This window comes from Engystomops pustulosus, chromosome 5, assembly GCF_040894005.1.
Source record: "Engystomops pustulosus chromosome 5, aEngPut4.maternal, whole genome shotgun sequence".
NCBI classification, from domain to species: Eukaryota; Metazoa; Chordata; class Amphibia; order Anura; family Leptodactylidae; genus Engystomops; species Engystomops pustulosus.
Genome location: NC_092415.1, coordinates 52,036,538 through 52,051,997, shown reverse-complemented (window position 1 = coordinate 52,051,997; position 15,460 = coordinate 52,036,538). Strand labels below are relative to the sequence as shown.

The 15,460-nt window shown below is 43.8% G+C and overlaps 1 protein-coding gene across 2 annotated transcripts in view; it reads right to left on the bottom strand.

Moving 5' to 3' along the window:
• Positions 1–10,295, bottom strand: part of PRKDC (protein kinase, DNA-activated, catalytic subunit) — a 105,111-nt gene extending 94,816 nt beyond the window's left edge. Inside the window, exons 1-4 of one of the 2 annotated variants that reach the window (XM_072151948.1) lie at positions 9,997–10,295; positions 8,847–8,923; positions 8,581–8,673; positions 3,985–4,059 (exon numbers count right to left, since the gene is read on the bottom strand). In XM_072151948.1, coding sequence (XP_072008049.1) covers positions 3,985–4,059; positions 8,581–8,673; positions 8,847–8,923; positions 9,997–10,201 — 450 coding nt within the window. In that variant the 5' untranslated portion in view covers positions 10,202–10,295. The remainder of the gene's footprint in view (positions 1–3,984; positions 4,060–8,580; positions 8,674–8,846; positions 8,924–9,996) is intronic. The other variant, XM_072151947.1, reaches the window with a different exon arrangement.
• Between the last annotated feature and the right edge of the window lie 5,165 nt (positions 10,296–15,460).

Sequence of the window (15,460 nt, the reverse complement as noted above, 5' to 3'; positions counted from 1 at the left end):
AAATTGATGGCGATCTAAATAAAGATCAGGGGCGGACTGGCCATTGTACCCACCATGAATTTTCCCGGTGGGCCGGTCGGTCCTGGGTCGGTCTGGGGCCGGTCCGGAGCCGGTCTGCACTTCCTACAACTTTTGATTTAATCTATTGTACCTGCATCGTACGATGCAGGTACTATTGATTAGTGCACAGACGCAGCGCAGCACCGCTGCTTCTGCGTCTATGTATACAGGCAGCTACACAGGTCACGCAATTGACGTCATTCATTGCGCGACCTGTGTAGCCTGGAAGAGTGCTGACACTTACCAGCTGTCAGCTCTCCGGCCCTCCGTAGCTCCGCGGCTTAGTGTAAAAGGCGCGGAGCAGTGACGTCACTATCCCATGCCTCTACACCAAGCTACCGAAGACCGAGGACGGGAAGAAACCTGCGCCAGAGGTGAGTATTATGTTTTGTTTTTTTTTTTAATTATAGAATTGGCGAGCATTAATTATGTCTGGGGCAGGGGATTGCATTGTTCTATCCATCTGGGGCAGGGGGCATTATTATATGTCTGGGGCGGGGGGGCATTATTCTATATCTGGGGCTGGCAGAGGGCATTATTAAATGACTGGGGGGGGATTATTCTATGTCTGGGGCTGGCAGAGGGCATAAATTATATGTCTGGGGCGGGCTCGGCGCATTATTCTATGTCTGGGGCAGGCAGGGGCCATTAATTCTATGTCTGGGGTAGGCTGGGGGCATAAGTTCTATGTCTGGGGTAGGCTGGGGGCATAAATTCTATGTCTGGGGTAGGCTGGGGGCATAAATTCTATGTCTGGGGTAGGCTGGGGGCATAAATTCTATGTCTGGGGTAGGCTGGGGGCATAAATTCTATGTCTGGGGTAGGCTGGGGGCATAAATTCTGTCTGGGGTAGGCTGGGGCCATTATTATTACATCAGGGTCATAGTAGGAGCTCTATCAATACTGGGGTGGGGTTTATAGGAGAGAAAGAAGAAATAAAATATCCTTACCATTACAGTATGTTACATTATGGGGCACTATTTGTGTGGTAATACTATTTCAGGGGGCTCTATTACAGTATTTGGGGCACAGTATTGGTGGTAGCAGAAGAAGGGACAGTTAAGGGACAATGGGAAAGTGCAGAACATAAGACGTCTGCGTGGTAAACTTTGCAGGAATGCTGTGTTGGTGGAACTAATGAAGAAGAGGAACGAGTACAATCCGAGGAGACATCACCTGATGTCACTGGATGCAATAGGTGAGGATCTCATGTGTTTTCTGTAGCTGTATATGATAAATACTGATTGTTTTTTTTCATGTTCGCTTCTGTGTATATATATATAGTATTATAGTAGTTATATTCTTGTACATAGGAGGCAGTATTATAGTAGTTATATTCTTGTACATAGAGGGCAGTATTATAGTAGTTATATTCTTGTACTTAGGGGCAGTATTATAGTAGTTATATCCTTGTACATAGAGGGGAGTATTATAGTAGTTATATTCTTGTACATAGGGGCACTATTATAGTAGTTGGCTTGTATATGGGAGAAGGTATTGTAGTAGTTTTATTTTGTATATAGAAGGCAGGATTGAATGTGTTTTTGTAGCATTATTCCTGAACATAGGAGGCAGTATCAATATATTCTTTCTTTGAATTGTACATGTATGGCACAGGGGAAAGGTATTTAAGGCTTATCGGGTTGTGTTTTTGCATCATTTACTGATCCACAGGTCACATTCTTTGCGCATTAGATTCACTTACTAGCAAAAGATGTTCTTGTTTTGCATTAAGGCCATCTACCAACAATTTGTCTGTAGTAACCCCACCCACATTATCTGACCACACCCACTTGTTTGGACTCCGCCCATAAAATGGGGCCACTTTTATAGTTTTTTCCAGGGCCATTTTATATTCCCAGTCCGCCCCTGATAAAGATTATTAGTATTATTTGCATCTCAGGCAGCCAGTTCAAGCACCAGCTTCACAGCAATTTGCATGAGCTTACAGAAGCAATGAGGACATGTGCTAGCTGTAGAAAATACAGCTAGCACAAATCTTCATTTCCGCATTGTGTGCATGTAGCCCAAATGCAAACAGAAACCAAATATTTTCAGTTGGTTTCTACCACAATCAGAATCTCTAACGACTTGTCTGTTCTCAGCCTTACAGGGCTGTGTGATTAATTTTTTTTTCTTAGACAAAGTGATCAAAAAGATATTCTGCCATTACCTCAAGCTGTTAAGGCATTTGTAATGTAGGAAAATTATTGCACAATACATATGTATCAATACATATTATTCATATTTTATGTCAAACCTTATTTTAATAGGAAAAGCTTGATATTAGATAGCGGTTTAGGACTTAAAGTGTAACCGTCACTCTGAGAAAAACCAAAATGCATAATTCTGGGAATCTTTCCTCAAAGTATTTTGCCTCTCGGCCCTCATCTTGTACCTTTTTGGCCGATAGAAACCATGGTTTTCAGCTCTCAAAATAACTACAATCAGCAGTAGGGAGAGAAAAGGGGGCGTGTCTCTAGCTCTGTAGTCTGCAGTGAAGACAGAATGTTCCTAGCAACAGCCATATGAGAGATCACTGACATCTAGGGGGAAGTCTGCAGAATACAAGAGGAAGGAGCAAGATTCGGGTAACTAATCCAATTGCAAATGGGCTTAAAATTGCCTGCCCTACAACATATCAAAAGTGTTTTAAAATGACGGCTACTCTTTAAACATTAGGGGGCTGAATCACTAAGAGCCATTTAGTTTACCAATATCCAAATTTTGTATGCCATGACACACAGAGGAGATACAAATACAAACCATTATCATCGATGTGTTTAAAGCAGAAATAAATTTGCTCCAAATACTAAAATGCCTTGCACCACACACCATGCTAGAAGAGGGAACTGAATTCACGCTTCCTGCATGGGAGAGGGAGTTGCGGGGGCGTGCACAATTAGCAGCTCGGAGCGCCAGACATCTTCTCCCCATGCTCTATGCTGTTAATTATAAGTTTGTTTTCTAGGTGAACCCGGTGTGTCAAGATTAGCAAGGACAGCACCGGGATAAAGGTGAAGAGGAGGGGGAGGGGTGAGATTTGTCGCTTTTGTTTTTTTAGTGGTTAATTTCCTTTAAAAGGTAACCTGCCACTATAAAAATGCACTATATTCTGCAGAAAGCATGTTGTAGAGCAGGAGGAGATGAGCTGATTAATAGCTGTCAGAGCAAGATGGAGCTTAAAGAGAACCTACCACCACGAATCTACCTATAAAGGTAGATCGGGTGGTAGGTGGATGTAAGGGACGTGGGGAGAGCTCTTTTTAGAGCTAATCCTCACGTCCCCGCTAACTTTTGGGAAACTTTATTAACCTAATATGTAAATTTAGTTATGCGGCTACTGGGGCGTGGAGTAGCCGGCACGAGGCTACACAGCGCGGCTACTCCACGCCCTAGTAGCCACATTACTCCTCCTACCCTGTTGTGTACGGCGCGCAGCTCCTCGTAGCTGCGCGCCCTCGTCCGATATGATGCGCAGAACGCCGGCTGAGCAGTCCCAGCTCCGAGGCCGGAGCTACTGCGCATGCGCAGTAGCCGGCTTGTCAGACGAGGGCGCGCAGCTACGTGGAGCTGCGCGCCGTACACAACAGGGTAGGAGGAGTAATGTGGCTACTAGGGCGTGGAGTAGCCGCGCTGTGTAGCCTCGTGCCGGCTACTCCACGCCCCAGTAGCCGCATAACTAAATTTACATATTAGGTTAATAAAGTTTCCCAAAAGTTAGCGGGGACGTGAGGATTAGCTCTAAAAAGAGCTCTCCTCACGTCCCTTACATCCACCTACCACCCGATCTACCTTTATAGGTAGATTCGTGGTGGTAGGTTCCCTTTAACTTCTTTCTTTATATTTTTCCTCTTTTGGCATGACAGAAAGTATAGTATCAGATATAACTAAAAGCATTTGTGCCACTCAACATATAGTTACCTTAATTAGAAGATCTAATGCAGCTACTTTACACTTTGCATATCTTTCTTTTGTGTACACAACGATACATATTCTCTGGGGGGATAAAATGAAATCAGTAACAGAAAGAAAGCCAACTACAGCTCTTTACAAATACATATACAGAAGAACGGATTCCACAATGTCAATATTTTCAGCCCCAAAACAAATTGCTGGCCTTTCCTATGTGCCAGAAGTAAAAAAGGTCATATATCATACAAAACAGCTCTTGATATGTATACATTGGGGACAGTGGCTGACAAAATTTAAGATCCTTCCATCTTCTAAAGTGCACAATGGAAAGACATTATTTAGACCACAGCAATATCACTTGCAAAAAAATCTTTGTTCTATAAATACTCTTCTTAATACACTTCAATAAAAGATCGCATCACCATTTCTTGCACATATACAACAAAAATCCCAATAGTCTATAAATGTATGATACAATCCATACTCCTCGTGGCTCACCAAAACGCTTAACGCACAAGGAGCAAGTGTGGATTGTATTATATGGACTATTGTAATTTTGGCTGAACGCATGCAAGAAATGGTGATGTATTCTTTTTATCTCCATTTTATTGAAGTGTATTAAAAAAAAAGTATTTATAAAACAAAGATTTTTTGCAAGCAATATTACTGTGGTCTGAATAATTTCTTTGTATCGCCCACAGTGAGCAGTGTTGTGTGTCAAAATAGAAAAATGTGTGAAGGGCTAAGCAAACCCAATAAATCATAAGCTCATTTGATACAGCACCCTCTTATTACTATTAGTAGTAGTATAGTAATAATAATAGTAGTATCACCAGGTTTTCCCCCTTAAACCATTTTTACCCTGCTGACCTTCATATTTTACAGACTACATTACAGCTGAGATATTTGGTCTGGCAGATACTGCTGTGAAGGAACCTCACAGCATTAATATATAATCAGTCTGACTGATTCTGATGTGGTGTCTACACAGTGTAAAGGAAGGGGAGGATGAAACTTTCCTTTTTGCCAAATTACCTTGAGATGGGTAAGTAAGCCAGTAAGTACACACAATGAATCAAAAGTTTGTGGAACCGCCTTTAGTAGCAATAACTTAATAGGTTTATTTTCAGTGACTCGCATCTTCTAAGATTAACTTTTCCCACATTGGTTCAGTTTATTGGGGTTAGTGGCCATTTGTAGATCCATCATCAGTTTAGTGATGGTAGATGTGTCCTAATAAGAAGTTTCTGAGGAAGTTTGTTCATCAGGACTTGTTTGATTATAACCCTATATGCCGCAGAAATATAGAGTTATAATAAAATAAATCCTTAGGACCGATGTTCCTCAGGAACTTCTTTTAAGGACATATCTACCATCAGTAAATCAGTAATCCACAGCTATCTAAACAAATATATGATGGATACATCCTGTGGGAATACCCAACCAACTGCAACATCATTTCAATTGTGTTGAGGGCATTAAAGTACTTTGATTCTCTTCTATTTGAACTGTGAGGCCGCGGTCACACGATCCGCTAGGCGTCCGTTCATAACGCGACGCTAGCGCACAGGGCGCGGTCCTCGGCCCGAACGCACATGCGTTAACAGGGAAACGCATGCGATCGGCTTATCAATCGCATGCGTTTCCCTGTTAAGCATGTGCGGTCGGGCCGAGGACCGCCCCCTGTGCGCTAGCGTCGCGTTATGAACGGACGCCTAGCGGATCGTGTGACCGCGGCCTTAAAGATTTGATGATGTTTGTTGCAGAACCAGTATTGTACAAGATATAGTTGTAGGATCCATGGGCTTACATTGGACTCTAGAATATTATGAGCAGACACATTAAGAACAGTAAATACCAATAACTGAAAAGTTCCCAGACCATGTGTCTGCAAATCCAACCACCACTCTTTCACCATGTGCTGTTAGACTGGCCTGAGGTTTTTGCTTTGCTGTTTTGTGCTATACAGGCGGCCCCCCAACTTACAGATGACCCCTAGTTACAAACGGACCTCTGGATGCTGTAAGAGTTATCAAAGGTGTCTGGTTCTTATGACAATCCTAAATCGCACACAACAGCTTCTATGAAAGCGCTGGAACTGATTCCTGTAGTATTTTTAGGAGTTCCTTTATGCTCCAAAGGCTATCTTAAAGCCAAAGCAAACTACTGACACCACAAACAGGCATGCCCGAGGAAGGAGGTGTTAGCCCATGTGTCCTGGGGTGCATGGAAGACAAAACGATAAGTAAAACCTGCTACTTTAATTGATTTATGGACATTGCAGATCGCACAAAAGCTTATGCATTGTCAGAACATGTTTTGTATATGAAAAGAATAATGATATAAAGAATATTTTTGCTAAAAAAATGTACCTGTTTGTAGTGTCGGTAGTTTGGTTTGGCTTTAAGATCTTACGACAATCCAACATTTTTAAAAACCAATAGTCACAGAGACTAAAAAAAAAAAAATTTGGCAGACTTGCATACAAGTTCAACTTGAGAACAAACCTACAGAACATATCTTGTACCCAGTGACAGCCTGTAGTAGCCAATAGTCAAATAGAAATTTGCAGACAGAACCTCTTAACCACAGGGCAATCAGCGAAATGGCGAAATTTATAGACTCAGGCAGTGGTTAGATATGCTTGATGGAGGATATAGACCAGCGACATTCTGTCTAATAGACTGGAAGAGAACATTTTAGCCATGGTCCTACTCTTTATTGGCCAAGCTCATTCTACCAACGTGCGTCCCCTTGCCGGGACAGGCGTTTGCTTGATGTGGGTGGGTAGCAGCTCACTATATAAAACGGTTCTCTCGGAGAATAGGAGCAATGGGGAAAGAGGTTATCCACAAGTTGATCACCCGGGAACTGTTTGGTTATGACGTGGCAGAGCTGCAGGTACAGCAGGTGGAAGGAGGTAGGTAGATTGTGGCATCTCTTTTTGGCTGAAGTGAATACTCTGTCTTTGCAGATGTCTCCCATGGCTCTCCAGCTGACCCCATTACACACCAAGGAATGTTTTAGAAGATTGAACAAAATTTTAATCTTTTGTACAAAAAGAAATATGACTTTTTGCCCAAAACTTTTTCATACTTCGGGTTACAGACCTGTGTAAGGTGTAATTTTTTGAGAGACGCGCTGAAGTTTTCATTTGTATCAATTTGGGACCTACATAACAGTTTGATAATTTTTTATTCAAATATTTATGGATGATATAAAACCAACAATTGGGACATTTTGGGCACCATTTTCCGTTACAGTGTTCACAGCCGGGAATAATCTTTTTTAGATTTTTAGGCCGCTAGGCGTCTGTTCATTACACGACGCTAGCGCACAGGGGGCGGTACTCGGGCCGAACGCACATGCGTTTCCAGAGAAAAGCATGCGATCGGCTTATCAATCGCATGCGTTTCCCTGGAAACGCATGTGCGTTCGGGCCGAGGACCTCCCCCTGTGCGCTAGCATCGCCTTATGACGGACGCCTAGCGGTATGTGTGACCGCGGCCTTATAGAACAAGCTTTTTCTAACATGTTTATGATTTTTACTGTTTATATTTGTATGTGTTCTAGGGAAAGGGGAGTGATTTAAACTTTTACTTTTTAAAAAATATTTTTCTATTTTATTTTTTGCCATTATTTCGGGCCACCTAGAGAACTTTAAAGGAAATCTAACATTTTATTTCATGCATTATAAACCAAACATACCTTGAGAATGCTGTAGCTACACTGATGCAGGCACATATCTTGTTTAATCCCTGAGCTGAGTGGTTTTGCTGAAATTACAATTATAACATTCAGGACCTTGGGAAAGCTGGATTGCTTCAGCCTGCTGTTGATGAACACATTACACAGAGCTTCCTGAACTGTCCAGAGAGGACTAATCAACCTGAGCTGGATCACTCATACACAGCAGGTGGGGTATGGTGCAGCGATTGATTACTTCTGCCTGTCAGGCACAAGACAGTGATTACATCATTCTCTTGAGCAGTGCATAACTAATGTAAGAGGAAAAGCGCCAAGCCAGGCAAAGGAGCAAGAGAGCTTCATTATCATAATTTTACAATTGTTGCTTCAGCAAACCCACTCGGCTGAGATTAAACAAGATATGTGCCTGTATCAGTGTACCTACAGCATTCTCAAGGTACGTTTGCTTCATAACGTATAAAATCAAATGGTAGATTTTCTTTAATCCAGGGAGATCTGATAGCTTACTGCCGGCATGTGTTTGTTTACGTTGGCCGGAGCTACAGCCATGTACCTACTACAGTTGGGTTTCAGTGTATGGCAGGTGCACAGTGACTGGCAGCGACGGAGAGCATAAAATCCACATTGTCATTTTTGTCAATTTTCCGCCCAGAATGCCTCCTTTGGCGTGACAGGGGTTGTGAACACCGCGTCTCACTGTATTTACTAATGTCTCTGCCAGAGACTACCAGCACACCTCCTTATATACCAAGAGGCCAAAGCCCCTTATATCCTGAGGGCACAGCGCAGGAGAGGAATGCGCCAGTCTTCCCCCATTGAGATTTTAGTTGCCAAATGGACATGGGAGATGAATACATGCACCAGTCTGAATACCCCTTTAGACATGTAAAACTTTACCTTGATTTCTAAGGCATATGGTTGTGTATTCTGTTCTATTTTCTCAAGAAATGTGCACAGGAACTTTAATGCTTCTTCTCGACAGTCTCGATACTATAGAGGAGAAATGACATCACACAGGCAAGTAAGCGTAGTCTATACAGGAAACTTTATTTATAAATGTTGTCCAGCTCTGACTACGTTTTAGCCTAATAATTGGGCCAATAACAAAAAATAAGCTATTTTTAAGTGAAAATTTTTAAGTGGATCATATGAAGCCAACTTACTTCTTCCATGCTAAGAGATTTGTGGATAAACACAAGGAGGCCATATTCCTTAGAAAAGACCAGGGATGTATTCAAAGCTTTAAAGACATAACAAAATGTAGAGGTGAATACAATTCAACATGGATCTGAAATCTGCTTTGTAGTTATTGGTATGAGAGAAATTATAAATAATTTGTTTTTGAATCTGCACTTAAGCTAAGGCCTAAGGATATGTTAACTCTAGACAACTCTGTCTGAATAATGTCCTGTGACCTGTACTATCAGCAGAGTAATGATCAATATGATATGAGTTAGAGTGATGTCACACATGGTGTTTTTAGGCCGTTTTTAGTTACTGCGTTGAAAAAAAGAATGCGTTTTTGTCCGTTTTTCCAAATTAGCGCAATTAAAAAAGCAAAAAAAATGCATTTTTTACCATCTGAAAACGCACTAACTAAAATGGCCCAAAAACGCCATGTGTGACATCACCCTTAGACTTCAGGCACATGACCGTGTGCTCCCTCTTGCATAGAGAGCCGAGCGGCGCTCAGTGAACGGGTGCTGTCATTACACAATCACAGCCAAAACACCGACTAGTAGCCTGCAGCCACCATGCGGTATATAGGACTGTGTATACACCTGACACTACGGCTAGTAGCCTGCAGCCACCATGTGGTATATAGGACTGTGTATACACCTGACACTACGGCTAGTAGCCTGCAGCCACCATGCGGTATATAGGACTGTGTATACACCTGACACTACGGCTAGTAGCCTGCAGCCATCCTGAGGTACACAGGACAGTGTATACACCTGACACTACGGCTAGTAGCCTGCAGCCACCATGCGGTATATAGGACTGTGTATACACCTGACACTACGGCTAGTAGCCTGCAGCCACCATGCGGTATATAGGACTGTGTATACACCGGACACTACGGCTAGTAGCCTGCAGCCACCATGCGGTATATAGGACAGTGTATACACCTGACACTACGGCTAGTAGCCTGCAGCCACCATGCGGTATATAGGACTGTGTATACACCGGACACTACGGCTAGTAGCCTGCAGCCATCCTGAGGTACACAGGACAGTGTATACACCTGACACTACCGCAGGCGGTATGACCTGTAGTACACAGCGGAGGCTCCGGCCATGTAATAACACGCACCCAGGACACCGCTCCCCGGCGCTGAGATCACACACTCCTCTCCCAGGCTGCGTAACAAGCCGAGGCCGGCCTCACAAGCCCCGGGGGCCCCGGACACCAGCAGGCGCTGTAGTTCGTGTAGACTGCTATAGACACCGCTGGCGGCTTCAGCGGGTGCTCCATCTTCACCATCAGAACGGGAAGTACCGGCGCTGTACGACGACATGACAGGAGCGAGAAGCCGCCGCCGTGACAGGAGAGGCGGGAAACAGCGCAGGGACAAGGCGGCGCTCGCAAGTCTGACACTGGGCACCAGGGGGCGCTGTGTCCAGTCTCTCAGAGAAGGTCACGTTCATTATGCCAGGAACCAGAAAGCCTCACAATAATTACACGGCAGCTCCAGGCGGAGAAGTGTGACTAGAGATATGTACATTTACTTTACATAAAGTCGTGGCTGCAGGTGACCTCACATACCAAAGTGCTACATCTGTGGCCACTACTCAGGTGTGGTGTGCACAGGATGTGTTACTAGTCAGGTATGGTGTGCACATGATGTGTTACTAGTCAGGTATGGTGTGCACATGATGTGTTACTAGTCAGGTATGGTGTGCACATGATGTGTTACTAGTCAGGTATGGTGTGCACAGGATGTGTTACTAGTCAGGTATGGTGTGCACAGGATGTGTTACTAGTCAGGTATGGTGTACACATGATGTGCTACTAGTCAGGTATGGTGTGCACAGGATGTGTTACTAGTCAGGTGTGGTGTGCACAGGATGTGTTACTAGTCAGGTGTGGTGTGCACATGATGTGCTACTAGTCAGGTATGGTGTGCACATGGTGTGTAACTAGTCAGGTATGGTGTGCACATGATGTGTTACTAGTCAGGTATGGTGTGCACAGGATGTGTTACTAGTCAGGTATGGTGTGCACATGATGTGCTACTAGTCAGGTATGGTGTGCACATGATGTGCTACTAGTCAGGTATGGTGTGCACATGATGTGCTACTAGTCAGGTATGGTGTGCACATGATGTGCTACTAGTCAGGTATGGTGTGCACATGATGTGCTACTAGTCAGGTATGGTGTGCACATGATGTGCTACTAGTCAGGTATGGTGTGCACATGATGTGCTACTAGTCAGGTATGGTGTGCACATGATGTGCTACTAGTCAGGTATGGTGTGCACATGATGTGCTACTAGTCAGGTATGGTGTGCACATGATGTGCTACTAGTCAGGTATGGTGTGCACATGATGTGCTACTAGTCAGGTATGGTGTGCACATGATGTGCTACTAGTCAGGTATGGTGTGCACATGATGTGCTACTAGTCAGGTATGGTGTGCACATGATGTGCTACTAGTCAGGTATGGTGTGCACATGATGTGCTACTAGTCAGGTATGGTGTGCACATGATGTGCTACTAGTCAGGTATGGTGTGCACATGATGTGCTACTAGTCAGGTATGGTGTGCACATGATGTGCTACTAGTCAGGTATGGTGTGCACATGATGTGCTACTAGTCAGGTATGGTGTGCACATGATGTGCTACTAGTCAGGTATGGTGTGCACATGATGTGCTACTAGTCAGGTATGGTGTGCACATGATGTGCTACTAGTCAGGTATGGTGTGCACATGATGTGCTACTAGTCAGGTATGGTGTGCACATGATGTGCTACTAGTCAGGTATGGTGTGCACATGATGTGCTACTAGTCAGGTATGGTGTGCACATGATGTGCTACTAGTCAGGTATGGTGTGCACATGATGTGCTACTAGTCAGGTATGGTGTGCACATGATGTGCTACTAGTCAGGTATGGTGTGCACATGATGTGCTACTAGTCAGGTATGGTGTGCACATGATGTGCTACTAGTCAGGTATGGTGTGCACAGGATGTGCTACTAGTCAGGTGTGGTGTGCACGTGATGTGCTACTAGTCAGGTGTGGTGTGCACGTGATGTGCTACTAGTCAGGTGTGGTGTGCACGTGATGTGCTACTAGTCAGGTGTGGTGTGCACGTGATGTGCTACTAGTCAGGTGTGGTGTGCACGTGATGTGCTACTAGTCAGGTGTGGTGTGCACGTGATGTGCTACTAGTCAGGTATGGTGTGCACGTGATGTGCTACTAGTCAGGTATGGTGTGTTACTAGTCAGGTATGGTGTGCACGTGATGTGCTACTAGTCAGGTATGGTGTGCACATGATGTGCTAGTAGTCAGGTATGGTGTGCACATGATGTGTTACTAGTCAGGTATGGTGTGCACATGGTGTGTTACTAGTCAGGTATGGTGTGCACATGGTGTGTTACTAGTCAGGTATGGTGTGTTACTAGTCAGGTGTGGTGTGCACATGGTGTGTTACTAGTCAGGTATGGTGTGTTACTAGTCAGGTATGGTGTGCCCATGATGTGTTACTAGTCAGGTATGGTGTGCACATGATGTGTTACTAGTCAGGTATGGTGTGTTACTAGTCAAGTATGGTGTGCACATGATGTGTTACTAGTCAGGTATGGTGTGCACATGATGTGTTACTAGTCAGGTATGGTGTGTTACTAGTCAAGTATGGTGTGCACATGATGTGCTACTAGTCAGGTATGGTGTGCACATGATGTGTTACTAGTCAGGTATGGTGTGTTACTAGTCAAGTATGGTGTGCCCATGATGTGTTACTAGTCAGGTATGGTGTGCACATGATGTGTTACTAGTCAGGTATGGTGTGTTACTAGTCAATTATGGTGTGCACATGATGTGTTATTAGTCAGGTATGGTGTGTTACTAGTCAAGTATGGTGTGCCCATGATGTGTTACTAGTCAGGTATGGTGTGCACATGATGTGTTACTAGTGAAGTATGGTGTGCACATGATGTGTTACTAGTCAGGTATGGTGTGCACATGATGTGTTACTAGTCAGGTATGGTGTGCACGTGATGTGCTACTAGTCAGGTATGGTGTGCACGTGATGTGCTACTAGTCAGGTATGGTGTGCACGTGATGTGCTACTAGTCAGGTATGGTGTGCACGTGATGTGCTACTAGTCAGGTATGGTGTGCACGTGATGTGCTACTAGTCAGGTATGGTGTGCACGTGATGTGCTACTAGTCAGGTATGGTGTGCACGTGATGTGCTACTAGTCAGGTATGGTGTGCACGTGATGTGCTACTAGTCAGGTATGGTGTGCACGTGATGTGCTACTAGTCAGGTATGGTGTGCACGTGATGTGCTACTAGTCAGGTATGGTGTGCACGTGATGTGCTACTAGTCAGGTATGGTGTGCACGTGATGTGCTACTAGTCAGGTATGGTGTGCACGTGATGTGCTACTAGTCAGGTATGGTGTGCACGTGATGTGCTACTAGTCAGGTATGGTGTGCACGTGATGTGCTACTAGTCAGGTATGGTGTGCACATGATGTGCTACTAGTCAGGTATGGTGTGCACATGATGTGCTACTAGTCAGGTATGGTGTGCACATGATGTGCTACTAGTCAGGTATGGTGTGCACATGATGTGCTACTAGTCAGGTATGGTGTGCACATGATGTGCTACTAGTCAGGTAATATAAATATCCATGTATTTTCTTTACTTTTCAATTTATACTAATACTAGCTGTATCTCCCAGTATTGCCCGGGATAGTAAATAACTGCTCATAGCTATAACAAAATAAAATGGATTCACAAAAAATATTTAATTTTTCTATCTCTCTGACTGTCTCTGACTGTGTGTCTCTCTGTCTCTAACTGTCTCTGTGAACATTTCTGTCTGTCTTTGTGTACGTTTCTGGCTGAGTGTCTCCGACAATCTCAGTCCATTTCTGTATCTATCTGTGTCTGTCGATCTCTGTCTCCGAATGTCTCTGTTTTGGTCTCTATCTCTGACTATCTTTGTATGTCTTGGACTCCGGGTTTCTCTTTCTCTAACTGTCTCTGTCTTTTTCCGTTTCTGTCTGTCTCTGACTGTCTCCGACTCCAGTTTTCTCTGTCTATTTGTCTCTGGCTATCTCTGCCTCTTACTGTCTCTGATTCCAGTTTTCTGTCTCTCTCTGTTTTCTGTCTCTGACTATCTCTGTCTGTCTCTTACTGTCTGTCTGTCTGTCACTATCTGAGACAGAAACAGAGACAGAGATGGAGACAGTAAGAGAAAACAGGAGATAGACAGAAACAAAAAAAGAGACATTCTGAGACAGAGATAGTCAAAGACAGACAGAAACAAACACTCAGAGACAGAAACAGTCAGTGATAGAGACAGTAAGAGAAAACAGGAGTCAAAGACAGACAGGGACAATCAAAGACCGAGACAGTCGATTTCTGACTGTCTAGCTCCGGCTGTCTCACTCTAAGACTGTCTCCATCTCTGTCTCCGTTTTTCTCTGACTTTGTTATATTTATTAGAAGTGTCTGAGAGGATAACTGTTGTAGTTGCCCATGGCAACCAATCAGAGCTCAAGTTTAATTTTCCCACAGCTATTTATAAAATTATAGGTAATCTCTTACTATTTTCCATGGGCAACTGGAACAGTTTTACCTCAGGCATTTCTGATAAATTTCCCAGCTCTGTATGCCTATCCATCTTACCTTACACATAAGGCCCCTTTCACACTTGCGTTTTTCACGCGCGTTTTCTGCGTGTGCTTTTGACGCGCAGAACTTGCATTGCACTCTGACCCATTGTAATCAATGGTCTTTTTCAGACTCGCATTTTTTTTCACGCACACACGCGCATTTTTTTTAACGCACGTTTTAATCTCGGCATGCTCTACTTTTGCAAGTCACGCGCGTGAAAAAGGCACCATACAAGTCTATGGAGACGCATCAAAAACGCATTGCACTCTGAGACACTTGCAAGTGCAATGCGTTTTTCACGCATCAATTGCCATAGAAAAGATAGAGCTCAGTCCTGAGTCCTTTTCACGCGCATTTCTGCGCGTGAAAAACGCATTGGAATTGCATTGAAAACGCGCGTGAAAAACTGAGACACTGAAAAACTCTGACTGAAAACTGATGCAGAACTCTGATGCAAAATGTGCGTTTTTCACTGACCAAACCCTGATCGCACCCTGATCAAATTCTGACGTGATCTGCAACGCAAGTGTGGAAGGGGCCTTAGTGTCCTATACTTTTCCTATAGTAACCAATCACAGCTCAGAGTTCATATTAATCACCTGTGGCAAAATAGAAACCAATCACGGCTCAGCTTCCAACTGCCACAGCAGCAGCAGACAATGGCTCCTGTATATGGTGGTAAATATGTGTATTTTGGAAAGCGTGGGATTAAAATTTCGGTGCATATCCGAGTCTATGGTGTTCCCTGAGTCACAGAGTGCGGCTGTGCAAAATTTGGTGATTGTAAAAGCGACAATGCAGGTTCCTTTAGCGGACATACATACATACACACACTAAGCTTTATATATTAGATGTTGAACTGAAGGAGCACAAAAACAAGTTTTAATAATCCTGAAAATATGGTAAGTTCTATTGATAAAAAAGAT